This window comes from Vanessa cardui, chromosome 2 (genome assembly GCF_905220365.1).
Source record: "Vanessa cardui chromosome 2, ilVanCard2.1, whole genome shotgun sequence".
Taxonomy (NCBI): Eukaryota; Metazoa; Arthropoda; class Insecta; order Lepidoptera; family Nymphalidae; genus Vanessa; species Vanessa cardui.
This window is the reverse complement of record NC_061124.1, coordinates 11,776,538-11,791,766: the sequence shown is the minus strand read 5'-3', so window position 1 is coordinate 11,791,766 and position 15,229 is coordinate 11,776,538. Positions and strand designations below refer to the sequence as shown.

Sequence of the window (15,229 nt, the reverse complement as noted above, 5' to 3'; positions counted from 1 at the left end):
TACCTTTCGTAATAAATATAATTCATTATAAAATCCTTAATATAAAGTAAAGAAAACAGAGATCTCTATCTCGTAGATTATCACCCCCAAAAATACATTTATAGGAAAAACCTTTCCTATTTATTGCAATATTACAAAGTGTGATATAAAAACCCCAATTCTTCCAAGAAGACGACTAACCCCATTACCCCCATGTCGAGGAAAGATCTGCTATTTCATAATATGTGTTCAATAATAAGTTAAAACATAAAACGACAAAATAAAATTTAAAAGAATGTATATGCAACTGTGAACCTGTAGATGTAATTACTTTAATTAAAAATAAAAATCGTCGTATAATTCTGTAAATAACACATCAAAGTAAAACGAACAGAGCAATCCACATTTAAAATAAAATTTACACAAAAACCGTATGAGTGGAACTCTTACAAATATATTAGCACTATCGAAAACATCAAATACATATTGAAACAATTAGTTTAAATAGTAATATTTACATACAACAACAACAACAACAACAGCCTGTAAATTCCCACTGCTGGGCTAAAGGCCTCCTCTCCTTTTTGAGGAAAAGGTTTAGAACATATTCCACCACGCTGTTCCAATGCGGGGTGGGTTTAATATTTACCTAAATTTACATATATTTACATAAATAGTATGTGAAAATCAATATAGCAGATTACAAAGCTATTTGTGGCTCATTTTCATAATTCTAAGTAATCTATAAATTATTTAACTTGCTACAATAAACACATAACAAAAGAACTGTGTAACGGGACGTACAATAAAATCATAAAACAAAGTAAACAAAAATACAATTTCACTTCGAATACTTAATGACATTTTCAAACTATCAATACTATAATTAAAATAACCCTTTAAATAATATATCGTTATTTAAATGAGGACTTTAATTACTTTTTATTTTTACAAAGCTTTTTAACAAAGCCGTTATTTTTTATTGAATTAAAATGAGTTAAATTACAACAATAAACAACAACAACAGAAGCCTGTAAACTCCCACTGCTGGGCTAAAGGCCTCCTCTCCCTATGAGGAGAAAGTTTGGAACATATTCCACCACGCTGTTCCAATGCGGGTTGGTGGAATACACATGTGGCAGAATTTCTATGAAATTTGTCACATGCAGGTTTCCTCACGATGTTTTCCTTCACCGCTGAGCACAAGACGAATTATAAAGACAAATTAAGCAAATGAACCAGCGGTGCTTGCCTGGGTTTGAACCCACAATCGTCGATTAAGACTTAAGATGCACGCGTTCTAACCACTAGGCCATCTCGACTCTAGTTAAATTACATGAATAGTTATTATATTGATGTGACGGTGAATTTCCGTTTATATTAATTTATCTTATGCACTGCTATGATTGTGATTTCGTAAGATAATTGAATGTTTGGCTGGTAACAAATGTACAACAATCAGCGTGGTGGAGCTAAATACAAACCAAAACCTTAGCTGAGCTGAGGGAAATTTAGATAAAGGCAATTTATTAGTATATATTTCATTATGTGCTAAAAGATAACCAAGTAGAATACTATATACAAAAACTAAAATATTATGTTACTGGAATATTACATTAATCTAAATCATGTAGGTTTACTAAACATATAACTATATAAATAACATATACCTATATCTTCGTGACAACAAACATTTTTTGGGTCAAATGGGTGGAAAATGAGTCATCTGATGGTAAGTGGTCACCACCGCCCATAGACAATGAAACTGTTAGAATTCATATCCTTTCTCTACATCACACTCATGTTCTGCCAAGTTTGGGAGCTAAGCTGTCATGTTCTTTGTGCCTATAGATACAATGACTTATTCACGTTCAAACTTAACGACAAAAATACTTAGTAATATCACCTACCACCAAGTATTGTGACACATTTCAAATATATACATATATTTTATTATTTTAGTATCCATATATAAAGTAGGTAATAATACTGGCGCCAGAATATTTTAACCGCAATATTTGATCACAATTGCGGTCAGTTATTTTTTTATGACAATATAATTGATTTTTTTTTAATACAATTTAAATGATCGAAATTTCCTTTTTTAATTCACAGAAGTTAAAGCAAATTACTTTTTAAATTAACGAATATTGAAACTTTCACAATATTTCACAATGCTTTTGTTTGAATTTATATGTCCTAATCTAGCAATATAGTTATTATTAAAATATTTAAATACGACGTGGTCTTTATTAAAGATAAATAATATACCTATATAATAATAAGTAAAGATAAAGATAGATAAAATATAAGTATTTTTCATGACACTTCGTGTTAGTAAATAATAAACACATATATTAAAACGGTCTTCAAAAATAATAAGATTTAATTAGTTTGTTTTTGTTCCGCAATAACTTAACCAACTGTAATTAATGTATATTGTTGAAAAATGACCGTACCGCTTTAAACGAAAAAAGCAATGTATACGGGTTGTTTTTTTCACCCATTCTATGTGACCCTTATGGGTGGAATATGAGAAGCAACATTGGGGTTTGTCTAAAATAACAATTAATTAATATACAAAAATAACAATACAATTAAATCCTTTTCAAATATGGAGATTTGAAAGTAAGATTACCATTTTTATTCGTAAAAAAGCATAAACAATAAAAATAAATTCTAACGTCGAATTTAAGTTTATAAGAATATGTAATCTATAATTATTGGACAACATCAGATACATTACTCTGATCCCAATGTAAGTAGATAAAGCACTTGTGTTATGGAAAATCAGAAATAACGAAGGTACCACAACGCTCTGACCCAAGATAACATAGAAAACTAATGAAAATTCTACATCGACTTGGCCGGGTATCAAACCCGAGACCTCAGAATGGTGTACCCATGGATATCGATGTACACACTACTAAACTAAGGAGGTCGATTATAGATATTTAAATATATACAGGATTCGTTTTAACTTCAGTCGGTGTCAGCTACAGCGAGTCAACACTAATTAGTTATGACTGCCGACTCCAAAAGCGGCTGACAAGTATTCTCAATGTTTAAATAAAATGTCCAGAAGTTTCTTCAACTTCTAAAAAGAAAATAAGTGAACAAATGTTTATATGCCTTTCCTTGCTGCATCTTCAAAGCTTACACTCAGCCTTCTAAATTATAAAACCTACTTGACTTCACTACTATTTTTCTTTACAACATTAATAGGTGGTAGAAATGGGCAACATAATGGTAAGTTGTCGCCTCTGCCCGTTAACATCATCGCCATAAAAATAAAGCCATTCCTTACACCTACTTACCTTCCTCAGATGTTATGCCCCTTGTATCACTCTCACTCTTCAAAGTAAAAAATAACAATAAGAATACATGATGGGTGGTACCGAAAACCCTATCACCAAGTAAACTACTACTTACCTATTTGATGGTTAAAATGATGAACTGTGTCTACACATGCTAAGGAAAAGATATCATTAGCAAAATATAATTTACACTATCATTATGATTATAATAACGTCATAATTATACTAGCAATAAAGTATGTTGTAACTACAACTCTTGGTTTCAACATACCTACTTCACTAATTAGATTTATGCGAAACCGTGTCACGTTTTTCTGTAAAACAGTTCCGATTTCTGTTATCCCATGTATCAGTATACCTTTTTCATACAAAAAAGGTATACTGACAATTAGGTCGAAAGTTAAGCAGTCACTATAAAGTTACGTCATCATGTAGTGTATCAATTTATTTATTTTTAATTTAGCAAACAAACAGTACAATAAAACCATAAATTAAATTAAGACCACAAATACATATTTTCAATAACAAACAACACATATAAAAGAGCTTATAGGTACATAACAAAATGAATTAATAACCCCTTAAATATTTTTACAGAGCCTATTTATTTAAAAAAAATAAACATCAATAATAATTGCTTAAAAGAGATCATCGTTTGCTTATAACATTATTCTTTCAAACGTTTGCCATTTTCACTTTCTTAATTAACAGAATAGATTTGGCAATGTCAAACATGTCATACCAGACAGCGTGGCTCCACATCCATTATTAAGCCATATGCTAATCACTGGATATATAATTAAAAATCACTTAAACTTAATTATAATCATGTATTTAAACTATTATTACGATCATGATGAGAACAGTCTTCCTGACAATTCCCCAAAAGGCCGACAACGCGTAAGTAATATTATATGATTAGTTCAAAATGCAAAAATATGTGTCCTATCAAAGGTGGCCTTCTTTACCCTCATTTATAATCCAACTAGTAGTCGCCCGCAGCTTCGCTTGCGTTTTAGATTGTTGTTTGACATGTGTTAGGCAAAAATGTACCCTATATCAGTTTTTTTAGAGTTCAAGTTTGCTTCATACTAAATCCGATTCAAGTATGGTCATGCAAGAGCGACAGTTAGAGTTACTTTTACATTAATAATAGATATTATTAACTGTCTGTGCCCGCGACCTTGTACGCGTTTGAATTTGACAAAAAAATAATAATTTTAGCCTAAGTTACTTCTTATTATATCTGTTATCTGCCAGTGAAAGTCCTGTCAAAATCGATCCAGCCGTTCCAGAGATCAGGCGGAACAAACAGACAAAAATTGTAAAAAATGTTATACCGTGTATACATACATGTGTATTGAGTAAAAAAGGACTATTTTAATATTACAAACACACACTCCAATATTATTATATATATAGATATAAGTATAATTAATATAGATGAGTCGTCAAAGCAAGTACGACCTGGAAGAGACGCAAGACCAATGACTCTACATACTATTCCAAGGCGAGGGAGTGTAAACCTTCCTAATTTTCATAGTCTACAATGATACTGAGACATTCTAGACAGAAACCCCAATCATTTTTAATGACCCAATTCAAAGTCCCAGGACCTCAGAATCAGTAGAATAGAGCATTCACTATATTATTATTACATTAATACACTCTTGTAATACTGTATTAAGGCAAACATTTTTTGTTTATTCTTTAGCTCATAATACGATTTGATTAAAATGGCGAATGTTTAAAAAATCAGCTTCGATATAATACATAAACTAATTACTTGGGACTTTTTGTAAGGAAAATAACGAACGAACATACTTTTACACATACACTTTACTATAAAATAATTTTTTGTATCGTACAAAATTGTAACAGTTACCCGCTAAACTGACTCACTACAGCGCCACTGAAATGCATGAAATATAAAATCGTTGTTCGGATTGGCTGCTTCGATATCAATTCTAAAAAAGTTATACATGGAATTCCTTTTTTAAACGACTCATTCTGATTGGTTGATTCGCTGCGATAAAAAGCTCGACGCCCCTTAGCCGCGCCTTCCATTTTTTATGCGTCAATTTTTATACTCATATGAATAAAAAGGGACATTCTGGGAACAGTTACGAGTATATAGAATCGATATTCGATTTTACATAAACATAATTTTTACGTTTCTGTTACAAATAACAGTAATTTAATTACCTAACCCTACTTAGTAATAAAACAGCTCAGTCATATACAGCTTATAGCAAATAAACATAAAACTTTCATTATTGTATTTAGGGGGTTCAATAGGAAAACAATCTCATTTGCCTGCGCGTTCCCATTTTATTACCGCATAATAACCGAAACAACAACGAACACTTTATTACAATGACGGCACGACGGGAGTTGCTTATTTTTTTTTATTATTAATATCGTATAAACAATAACTTAATAACTTGATCCCCTCCCACAGTAGCCGGCCGCGTATTGGTTCGAGGTAAAAATAGGCTGTGGGGCTGAGAGAGGGACAGACGTATCGCGGTATCGTGCTGGCTCGTTCGCACTAGAAAACTCGTCGCGTTCAAATGTAGAATACATTTATCGATGTTCGAGGCATAAAAATTGACAGATTTTTTTCAGTTCATTGTGAGACGCAGTCGAAGTCACACTGATCTCGGCTGCGGAGACGGAGAGTTGTCTCTAAAAAGTATTAAAAGCTTTTACGTTCGTGGATTTAAGTTGAAACCAACTAGTGGAATATAAACTCGAGTGAAGTTGAATAAGATATATGTTAAACTTGTATTGGTGTTGTGTTTACTAACGTTTGCTGATAAATACTGTAAGGTATGTATTATTTTGTTTCTAGTTTTATTATAACTATATTTTAAGATTTATAATTTATTTAATAATTTCATTTATTTTTAAATCCAGGCATGTAGAATAAAAATATATTTACTTTATTAATGTTATCGATTTATAAATTATTTTGTATAAGTACTTCTTGACGTAACTAGTTGATTCTAAGTTTTCTTCATATGATTTAAGGAATTAAATAGCTATAATTAATCACAATTACTTAATATCGAAAATAAAACACATAATTAGCCTTAATAGTTGTCGGAACCTTTGATTTCTAAATAAACTTAATTATTATTTAATTAAAAACGATTGCAACAACGCAGTAGGTATATACGTGACCTAACGATTCGTAATTTTTTAATATTAATCCGCCGCGTAAGCTGATTTTTTCTACGAAGTATTCCAATTAATTCGCAATTTAAGCATTATAAACATAAATAAAAAATGAATCAGTTTCAGTCACATGATCATCATTGCTAGTTATTAGTGACGTATTTGTATGTGGACACAGATAAAATATAGTATGTTTTTTTTCATAGGTATGCTAAGCTGCGCCTCCCCCGCCGGCATGCCGCCCGCGCCACACGCTCAAAGTTGGGGGGCCTTAATGCAACAACCGCTTATTGTAAGTAAAATAATATAATTATACCTTTATTAGTACTAAATTTAAATAAATCTTATAATTATACCGATAACTCTTCATAATTATATAGATTTTATGTACAAACATCAAAGTACGCCGAAATCATTAAATTAATTTACAATAAAGTAATTTTCTTAAATCAAATCTAATTATAATTACTTATCAATTAACCGATAACTTAATTTAACTGTAAAGCTTTTTAGATTGATTTTTTTAAATCAACTGTTAAATCGTTTGCGATTTTCAATAGCGCTGAAAGAACACAGTCGATTTAATAAAAACGATTAATTACTTAACTTTTGACTTTTCTATTTAATTTCGAGTAAAATATTTTTAATATCTAAATGTAAGTGTATCAACCCACCGTTATGAAATATAGTACATCAATGTCTTTTTCTCTCAATAGAAAACAGAGCCAATGGAGGACGGAAGCTTTTCAAAGGAACAGGCAAGTGGATTCTATTCCGAAGGTTTCCATAGCGCTTCGCCGTCATCGTCGAGTAAGGATTCCAATGGACATTCGCCTAGAAGCGTCGGTAGTACCGGCGAACCATCTCCATATTACGACAACATGCCATTAAAAGCCAAAGCGAATCTGGGTATGCATTTGGAATCTTATCGCAACGGCCTACCTTATAACTTACTCACGCCCCCTGGTTTTGAAAACAGAAACAATGAAGATTGTGAACCATCCCCATATGGCTCGTATTCACCACGATCCCTCGTACCCCCAACTCATGTATCGACGCCCTTAGCACGCGCTGATGCTACTCCACCTAAATCACCACCGAGAACTCCCTCGTCCCCTGACAGAGATCACGAGAGGAGAGCTTTCGAACGCTTCCATGATTCGGGTTTCGAAGGCATCGGTCAAAATAAAAACGAGGGCGATGATGGTCGAGATGGATCCGGGCTCGACGAAGACTTTGACGACGAACCCGGTCTCCGTGTTCCAGCTGTGAACTCTCACGGAAAAGTTAAAACGTTCAAATGCAAACAATGTGAATTCGTCGCTGTAACCAAACTTAGTTTTTGGGAACATAGCAAAGAACACATCAAGCCCGAAAAAATGCTATCATGCAGGAAATGTCCTTTTGTAACTGAGTACAAACACCACCTGGAATATCATATGAGGAACCACTTGGGTTCCAAGCCTTTCCAATGCTCGCAATGCTCGTACTCTTGCGTAAACAAATCAATGCTAAATTCGCACCTGAAGTCCCACTCTAATATTTATCAATACAGATGCGCTGATTGTAACTACGCTACGAAATATTGCCATTCTCTTAAATTACACCTTCGGAAATATAAACACAATCCGGCGATGGTATTAAACATGGACGGAACGCCTAATCCTCTTCCGATAATTGATGTTTACGGTACTCGGCGTGGACCAAAACAAAAGCCTATTATGAAAATGTACGACCAGCAACAAATAAACAACAACAATAAACATCAGCCAGCGCCGCCAACCCATCCCATCTTCGGAAATCATTTCCCCGTTAATCTACCATATCTGCCGCCGCTGCTGCCACATTCATTCCTCTTTCCACCGAATAATAATTACGAACAAAGGACTTCGCCGAAAATAACTGAAGTACCAGTTGAAAAACAATCGGCGCCATCTCCTCAATCCATATTACATCAGCGCCTGGCTTACAGAGATGTCCCCGCTGAGACAAATGCAACACCGCCGCCAATCAAGTCACCAACTAGCTTACCTCGAACACCGATAGCACCGCGCAGTGTCTCCCCGCCAGCAACGACTGATGCACTTGATTTAACAAACACTAAAATGAGTGAAGCTGGGTCACCACCTCCGCTAGACAGGCCGGCCCCCGTCACACCCACCACAGCATTAAAGAACAGAAGGAAAGGTCGCGCTTTTAAATTACAGCCAGCAGCTTTAAGACTTCAACACGAAGATGACAAAATGGAAGCGAATGCATCTGACGAAGAGTCGGACGCATCAGCTGAGGCTGTCGCGACCTCTGTGCCAACTTCATACACGTGTCAATATTGTGACATAACATTTGGCGATCTCACAATGCACACTATACACATGGGTTTCCATGGATACAACGATCCCTTCATGTGTAACAAATGTGGGGAGAGAAGTGCTGATCGCGTGGCATTCTTCATTCATCTCGGCCGCGCCCAGCACGCGTGAGTTAATTGAAACTGCAAAGATTCAACCTAGTCAACGCTTTGCGTTCAAGCCAATTAGCCTATTAGCTGTAGGCAGTCTGTATCGTTATAATTAAATTATTGTTAGGCGAAATGTAACATTTTGTAATCAATTTATTATAAGCCAAAGATTTATTTCGTAGGAAAGCTTGTGTTTGTACGTACTATTCCTCGCGAGTTCAAACGATTTTATAGTAGTTATTATAGAAAACTTTAAAAATGTCAAAGTTAGATGCATAAGTGTTAGCGTAATGTTTGAATGTACATAGTAATTGTTTAAGTCGAAGAATGCGAGTACCATTTCTCGGTGTTTTAACGATAACAAGAATGTGTTATACCCGTGTACTTGTAGAGATAAGTATGTTTAGCGAAAGACCAATAATTTATTAAGACTGTATCTAATTAGTACAAAGACAATGTTCAAGTCACTAAGAGTCATGTAAGTTTATGTTTAAAAATAATATTAAGATGTATATTTATGCTACGGTGAAGTTACCTATAGCGCGTTAGCAACGATAGTGTATTTTAACGCTTCTTTTAAGTCAGAGTGTATTTATATGGGTGTAATAAAGATTTATAATTTTATTTATTTATTTCGCATAGCTAACATTATGATTGTGATTAGTGATTATTAGTTCAGACGTTAAAACTAAACATAATTCGATTACGGTAAAGGTTTTATTTGATTGTATGTAAACGTTGTTCGAACATTTATTGTAATTCTTTTTTTATAAAAAAAAAGTATATTTCCTTTGTGTGCTGGAAACATATGATAATAAAAAACCAGTTTTATTTTAAACTGTCTTTTATTTAATTATATTTGAGAGACACGCCTGTATAATTCCTATACTTATGCACTTATTATAAAACAGCAAGATAAATACTATTAAACCTGTTAAAAAATTGTTGAAGGCTTACATTTATTTAATATTATGTCTACGTTAAATTTATACTCATATCAAATGCAAAATTTTCATCATTCGTTTAAAAACGTTCGGCATAATGGATAAAAGGGTTTCGTCGGCAATCAAATCAAATCAAATCAAACTTTATTCATGTAGGCTTTTACAAGCACTTTTGAATCGTCATTTAACAATTAAGTGAAGCTAACACAGGTATGTATATTATTATATGTCGCCTGAATGTTATTGCTGTTTGGTTTTATGTCTCCATATGAGTAGTTCAAGAGTTTATACAATAAAAAATTCAATATGTCATCTCTAACGAGGTATTTAAACGATGATTCTATTTTTAAATTCCGTTACCACGCGGTAAATGACAAAAAAAATTATCGATCACCAACCAGAATCATATGTAAAGTATGTTTAATAATTATAATTATTATATAACGCAATAAGAACACATTGTTTCACATGCATAGAAACCTTTCTATGCATGTGAAAATTTATTAAAAACAACAATGTAGCATTACTTACATAAAATGCCTTAAGTATTTCAGTTTCATTTTTGTAATACAAATAAAAAAGCACAGTTTATAAAATAATTAAAACGTAATCTCATTAAAGCAGTCTTAATTTTTATTGGCAAAATAAAAATTAGCAAATATGAGCATGGAAACCGCGATTCAACTGAAAAAACGTAACCTAATAGAAAAGAGAGATACCTACGTAGATGCAGTTAGATTAACGAAAGGCTTTCTCAATTTATTTAATAAATAAATATGTATTTATAAATACATATGAATCTATTCTTGATCCACGTACAAAAAAATACTAATATTGAACAGTAGCGTCGTATGGAAATTTTTAAAAATAATTCAATCTTTTGTCACTGAAGATAATTGTTATGGAGTGTATATTTTTTAGAGAACAATACAATTTTATGTCACCGTTACGGGTAAAAACTGAGTATGAATATTCATGGGCTCTTGTCAAATCTCTATTGCTTAATAATACTTTGGAAATGTTTTAAAACTTACACACGTACGACATAAATGTAGAACTATCGGCTTTGCAAAAGTAATTATATTTGAGCAGATACATTCGTATAGTTTATCAAATTAACCCTTAATTACTGTTTTAAATAGAGACTACACGATGAAGACAAAAGGGCGAACAACCAATGAAATCGTTGTAATGGAATTTAAATTTGAGAACATACACTGGTACCTAATAATGTTATTGTTTAAATAAATTTTTTACCAAAAATGTTAGTTATATAGTCGAGATGACACAGTGATTAGAATGTGTGCATCTAACCAATGATCGCGGGTTCAAACCAATAACTCAATATCAACTAAATTTTCATGATGAATTTTTTTTTAATAATAATAAATAATAATAACAATTCATCTCGAGCTCGGTGTTGTAGTAAACTCGCATGTGTCTAATTTCAACGAAATTCAAGCACATGTGTATCCACCAACTCGCATTGGAGCAGCGTGGTGGAATATGCTCCGAACATTATTTTCAAAGGAAAAGGAGGCCTTAGTGGGAATTTTATAGATTGTAACTGCTATAATTTCATAATGTAGTTGTTGTAATGTTAATCAACAGTCTGAAATGTGAGAAATGTTAAAAAGTGAAATGTGATATTCATAAATATTATATCAATGCCGATACACGTGTCATAAATAAAATATTGATTTTCGTCTTTCACGAGTGAGATTCGACGTGAGTTAAATAAAAAAAAATACGAAATTAATAATAATAATTGGAATTATATAATTTTTTATTTAAAAAAAAATTACAGAATATATTAATACGAAATGTTCGTAAAACTTCCAATATAATATGCAAAGACACTTTGCCTAATGCTTGTGCGATTCCTAATGTATTATATGTATAATTAAAAGATAAAAACGTTCTGCGTTGCTGGAGACAAAAACTATTGAGCCACGTGTAAATTCGAACATTTTTCTCAAGGTTAAAGATTTGAATGCAAAAATAATTCATGGCTTTTTTATATTTATATTTAAGTTTTGTAATTTACATTTATCAAATATAAATGTTTTAATTCTATACGGTTTGTGTATAAAGAATTTCCGCTATTTTATTAATTCTACGAAACATAAGACCTTCCGTTTGATTAAAACAACTATTTAAAAAAAATAACTAATCATTCTCTCTGTAAAACCTCTTATGTTCCTCTTCCTACTAGTGTTGGTGTTAAAAAATGTTATCCCTATAATATATACATACAGACTGATATTCGGCAGAGTCTACGGGAGGTCGGAGTCGGCGGAGTCTACTAGTCACGGGAGGAAGAGGACTATAAAAAAGAAGAAAGTAAAGAAATATATAACATCTTTTTTATTTGTATTTGGAAGTTGAGAACGCGTTGAAAAATGTTTCCACACACACTAGTAAAGTAGTATGACACGCACACAAAGATAATAAAGTTGGATTGCTTGTTTTAGATATTTTGTAGTAAGACACTCTATCTATATAAACTGAGCACAATAAATCATAGACCGTAGATCGTTCGTGTATTTGTCCGCCTATAAGAAAAAATAATATGGAATGTAAATGTAGTTATGAATCAAAAAACTTAAATATTTTCAACATGTAATACCAAGAATACTTGCTTCGAATCGCAATCAAAAATTTTTAGGAATAACTCGAGCGGACTTTTTGGGATGCATGTACGTAATTTATTGTCATTTTCTAGAAGAGGTTTCAATAAAAGTAATACATTATCGATGGACCGGTATCTTAACAATTGTCGTCTGACCTAAATCCAACGGATGTTGCAGATTCATGAATAACCAAAAAACTCTTAAAAAGAATTCGGTTTAACTCCACCTAACGCTAGAACAGCAATGAGGAATGGAGTCAACATTTGTTCTAAAGTTTTTCGAAAAAGTTGTATTTTTTTTTATTTACTGAGCTTAAAAATAATAATAGGTTTCTATTGCATGTATTAATAATACAATTGTTGCTAGACATCCGTGTTTTGTTTTTATGTTTAAAACGATTAACGACAGACGTGTTATTAATACACGTTAATAACAAACGGCAACTGCGCTTATAAAAAGTATATACTTATAAAAATAAGTAAATTAATTTCAATAATTAAATTACCGCGTACAGGTTATAATTTTTTAAATGTAGTTACATATTAAATGTGATCTCTAACTCTCTAACACTATAATTTATAATTCATTTTGAACAGATAGAAAAATAATAACAATTTCACAATGACATTGGGACGTTTATGTATTTGCATGAAAGCTCGTGTTAACTGCGTATCATATAAGGGAATATGTATCTTCTTCCATGGGTTGAGTTCATAGGAATTACAATTTCACGAATAGAGTACCAGATTATAATACGTTAAAAAAAAATACTTTTATTACGAACACATATTATAAAAAAATTAAAAACAAAACAATAGCGACTCCACAGTTCTGTTCTACATACACCTCAAATAAACCTATGAATCGGTGCCTGAATGGATGAAAAGATCGTGTTTTTTTCACGGTTCGTGCTGATGCAGGTGTCTTTGTGCCACAAAAAAAAAACATATACCGAGACCTGCTTAGCGCACATTTTTAGCACACAATACAAATGCAGTGCTCAGTCAAAAAATAGCAACCCACTTAAACTTTTATACTTTTACGAAGGTTTTGTAATATATTACTCAACTATTTAGCCGACTTCGCAATAATATAACTAACGTTTATTCTTAGAGTTTCTTTTTTTAGTTATAACATGTAAATATTATAAATTTGATAATTTTGATGTTCGATTACATTGAAATGTGTGATCGAATTCTAAAACGGGCCCAATACTCAAAAATAGTGACTAATTTAATGAACTAGCAAAATATCGGACATAATTACAAGAACATACAACTCTTACTACGTTAATAGCGTATATTTAAAGGGAAGCAAAACTGCGACGCGCAACTTTACTTCTCGTATAATTGTTTTATAAATTCAAAGTTTCCGCGAAACGCACTGCATTGCTTTTTTATTGTTTTAGTATTTTTTTTCAATTTGGCAATGCAAAAAAATATTTCCTCATTTATTATTTGTTTTTTTTTATATAAAAAATCAATGCTAAATTTTTCTTCAATGTCTATGAATTATTTTGTATGGTACGTATGTTTATAATACTAAAATGTTTATTAAGGATAGACAAAGATAAATCAAGATATTAATCACTTATATTAATTAAATAATCACGATTTTTTTTGTGATATTTAAAATTTATTCTGCCTAGTTAAAAAATTATACAAAACCTTTTTTCTAGAAACTTATTTCCGTACATTCTTGATATGTAAAATGTACAATAGTAATTATTTATATTAATAAAAAAAATACAAGTATTTAATTTGCCTATTTTAAATATAAAAAACGAAACAAAGAATTTGTATAGAGGATAAAAATTAAAACGAAGATTTGGATCATAAATCGTTCATCAAAGGCCGGCGCCTGCGCATTCAAAGATATCTTAAATGCTACTACAAACGACCGATAATTTGTGATTCTTCACACCCTCCCACCTTGTGTTGATAATAAAACATCACTTTAAAAAGTTTCTATAATTAATCAAACTTTTTAGTTGTTATAGAAATCTTTTACACAAAAGAAATAATTCATCATTATTGCATTTAACTACAAGTAGTTTTTAAATTATTACCAGTTTATTATATGTTCTTACTGAACTAAACCCAGGAATGATTTATTATATTCTTATATATTTATAATTTATTATATAATTATTATATAAAATTATAAAATCATATAGGTTCTTATAAAAAGGATGATTTTCTTTTTTTAAGTTTCGTGTGCGTATTTTGATTTTAATAATTCTTTGATATCTATAGAATTTTAAATATACGACGTATTATAAAGTATTCTTCTAATACAGACTTATTATGCCTATAATAATTTAGTTTAATATGAATCATTTTACAATATAAGAGAATACTTATGTTTACTTCGTAATTTACACGTCTTAAATTTCTTCCAAATTGAAAAAAGTTAAAGAGCTATAGAGTCATAAGCTAAGATTCGAACTTTAAAAAAACTACCGCTATGGTTTTCAGAATGCATTTATTCGCTATTTAATTATACATTTTTTTTTTACAAAATTGCTAAAATGAAACCTTCACGGTAAACCGCTTGAACATATGGCTCAATGACCACGTACCCGAACCACTGCTAAATAAAAAGTTAAATCAGAGAAAAACGCTGTAAGAGGCGGATCTAGGGCGGCACGCTTCTCAACCTCACATGCGTGGCTTTTTTTGTCAAAAGCAGCTGTTGTTTGATGACCACTCATAGAGT

The 15,229-nt window shown here is 31.6% G+C and overlaps 1 protein-coding gene across 1 annotated transcript; it reads left to right on the top strand.

The window, feature by feature from the left end:
* Positions 1-5,942: 5,942 nt before the first annotated feature.
* LOC124538473 (protein hunchback-like) lies at positions 5,943-9,751 on the top strand. Its single transcript, XM_047115554.1, has 3 exons — positions 5,943-6,128; positions 6,683-6,768; positions 7,193-9,751. The coding sequence occupies exons 2-3, from the start codon at positions 6,685-6,687 to the stop codon at positions 8,954-8,956; spliced, it is 1,848 nt and encodes a 615-aa protein (XP_046971510.1). The 5' UTR covers positions 5,943-6,128; positions 6,683-6,684; the 3' UTR covers positions 8,957-9,751.
* The last annotated feature ends 5,478 nt before the right edge of the window (positions 9,752-15,229 follow it).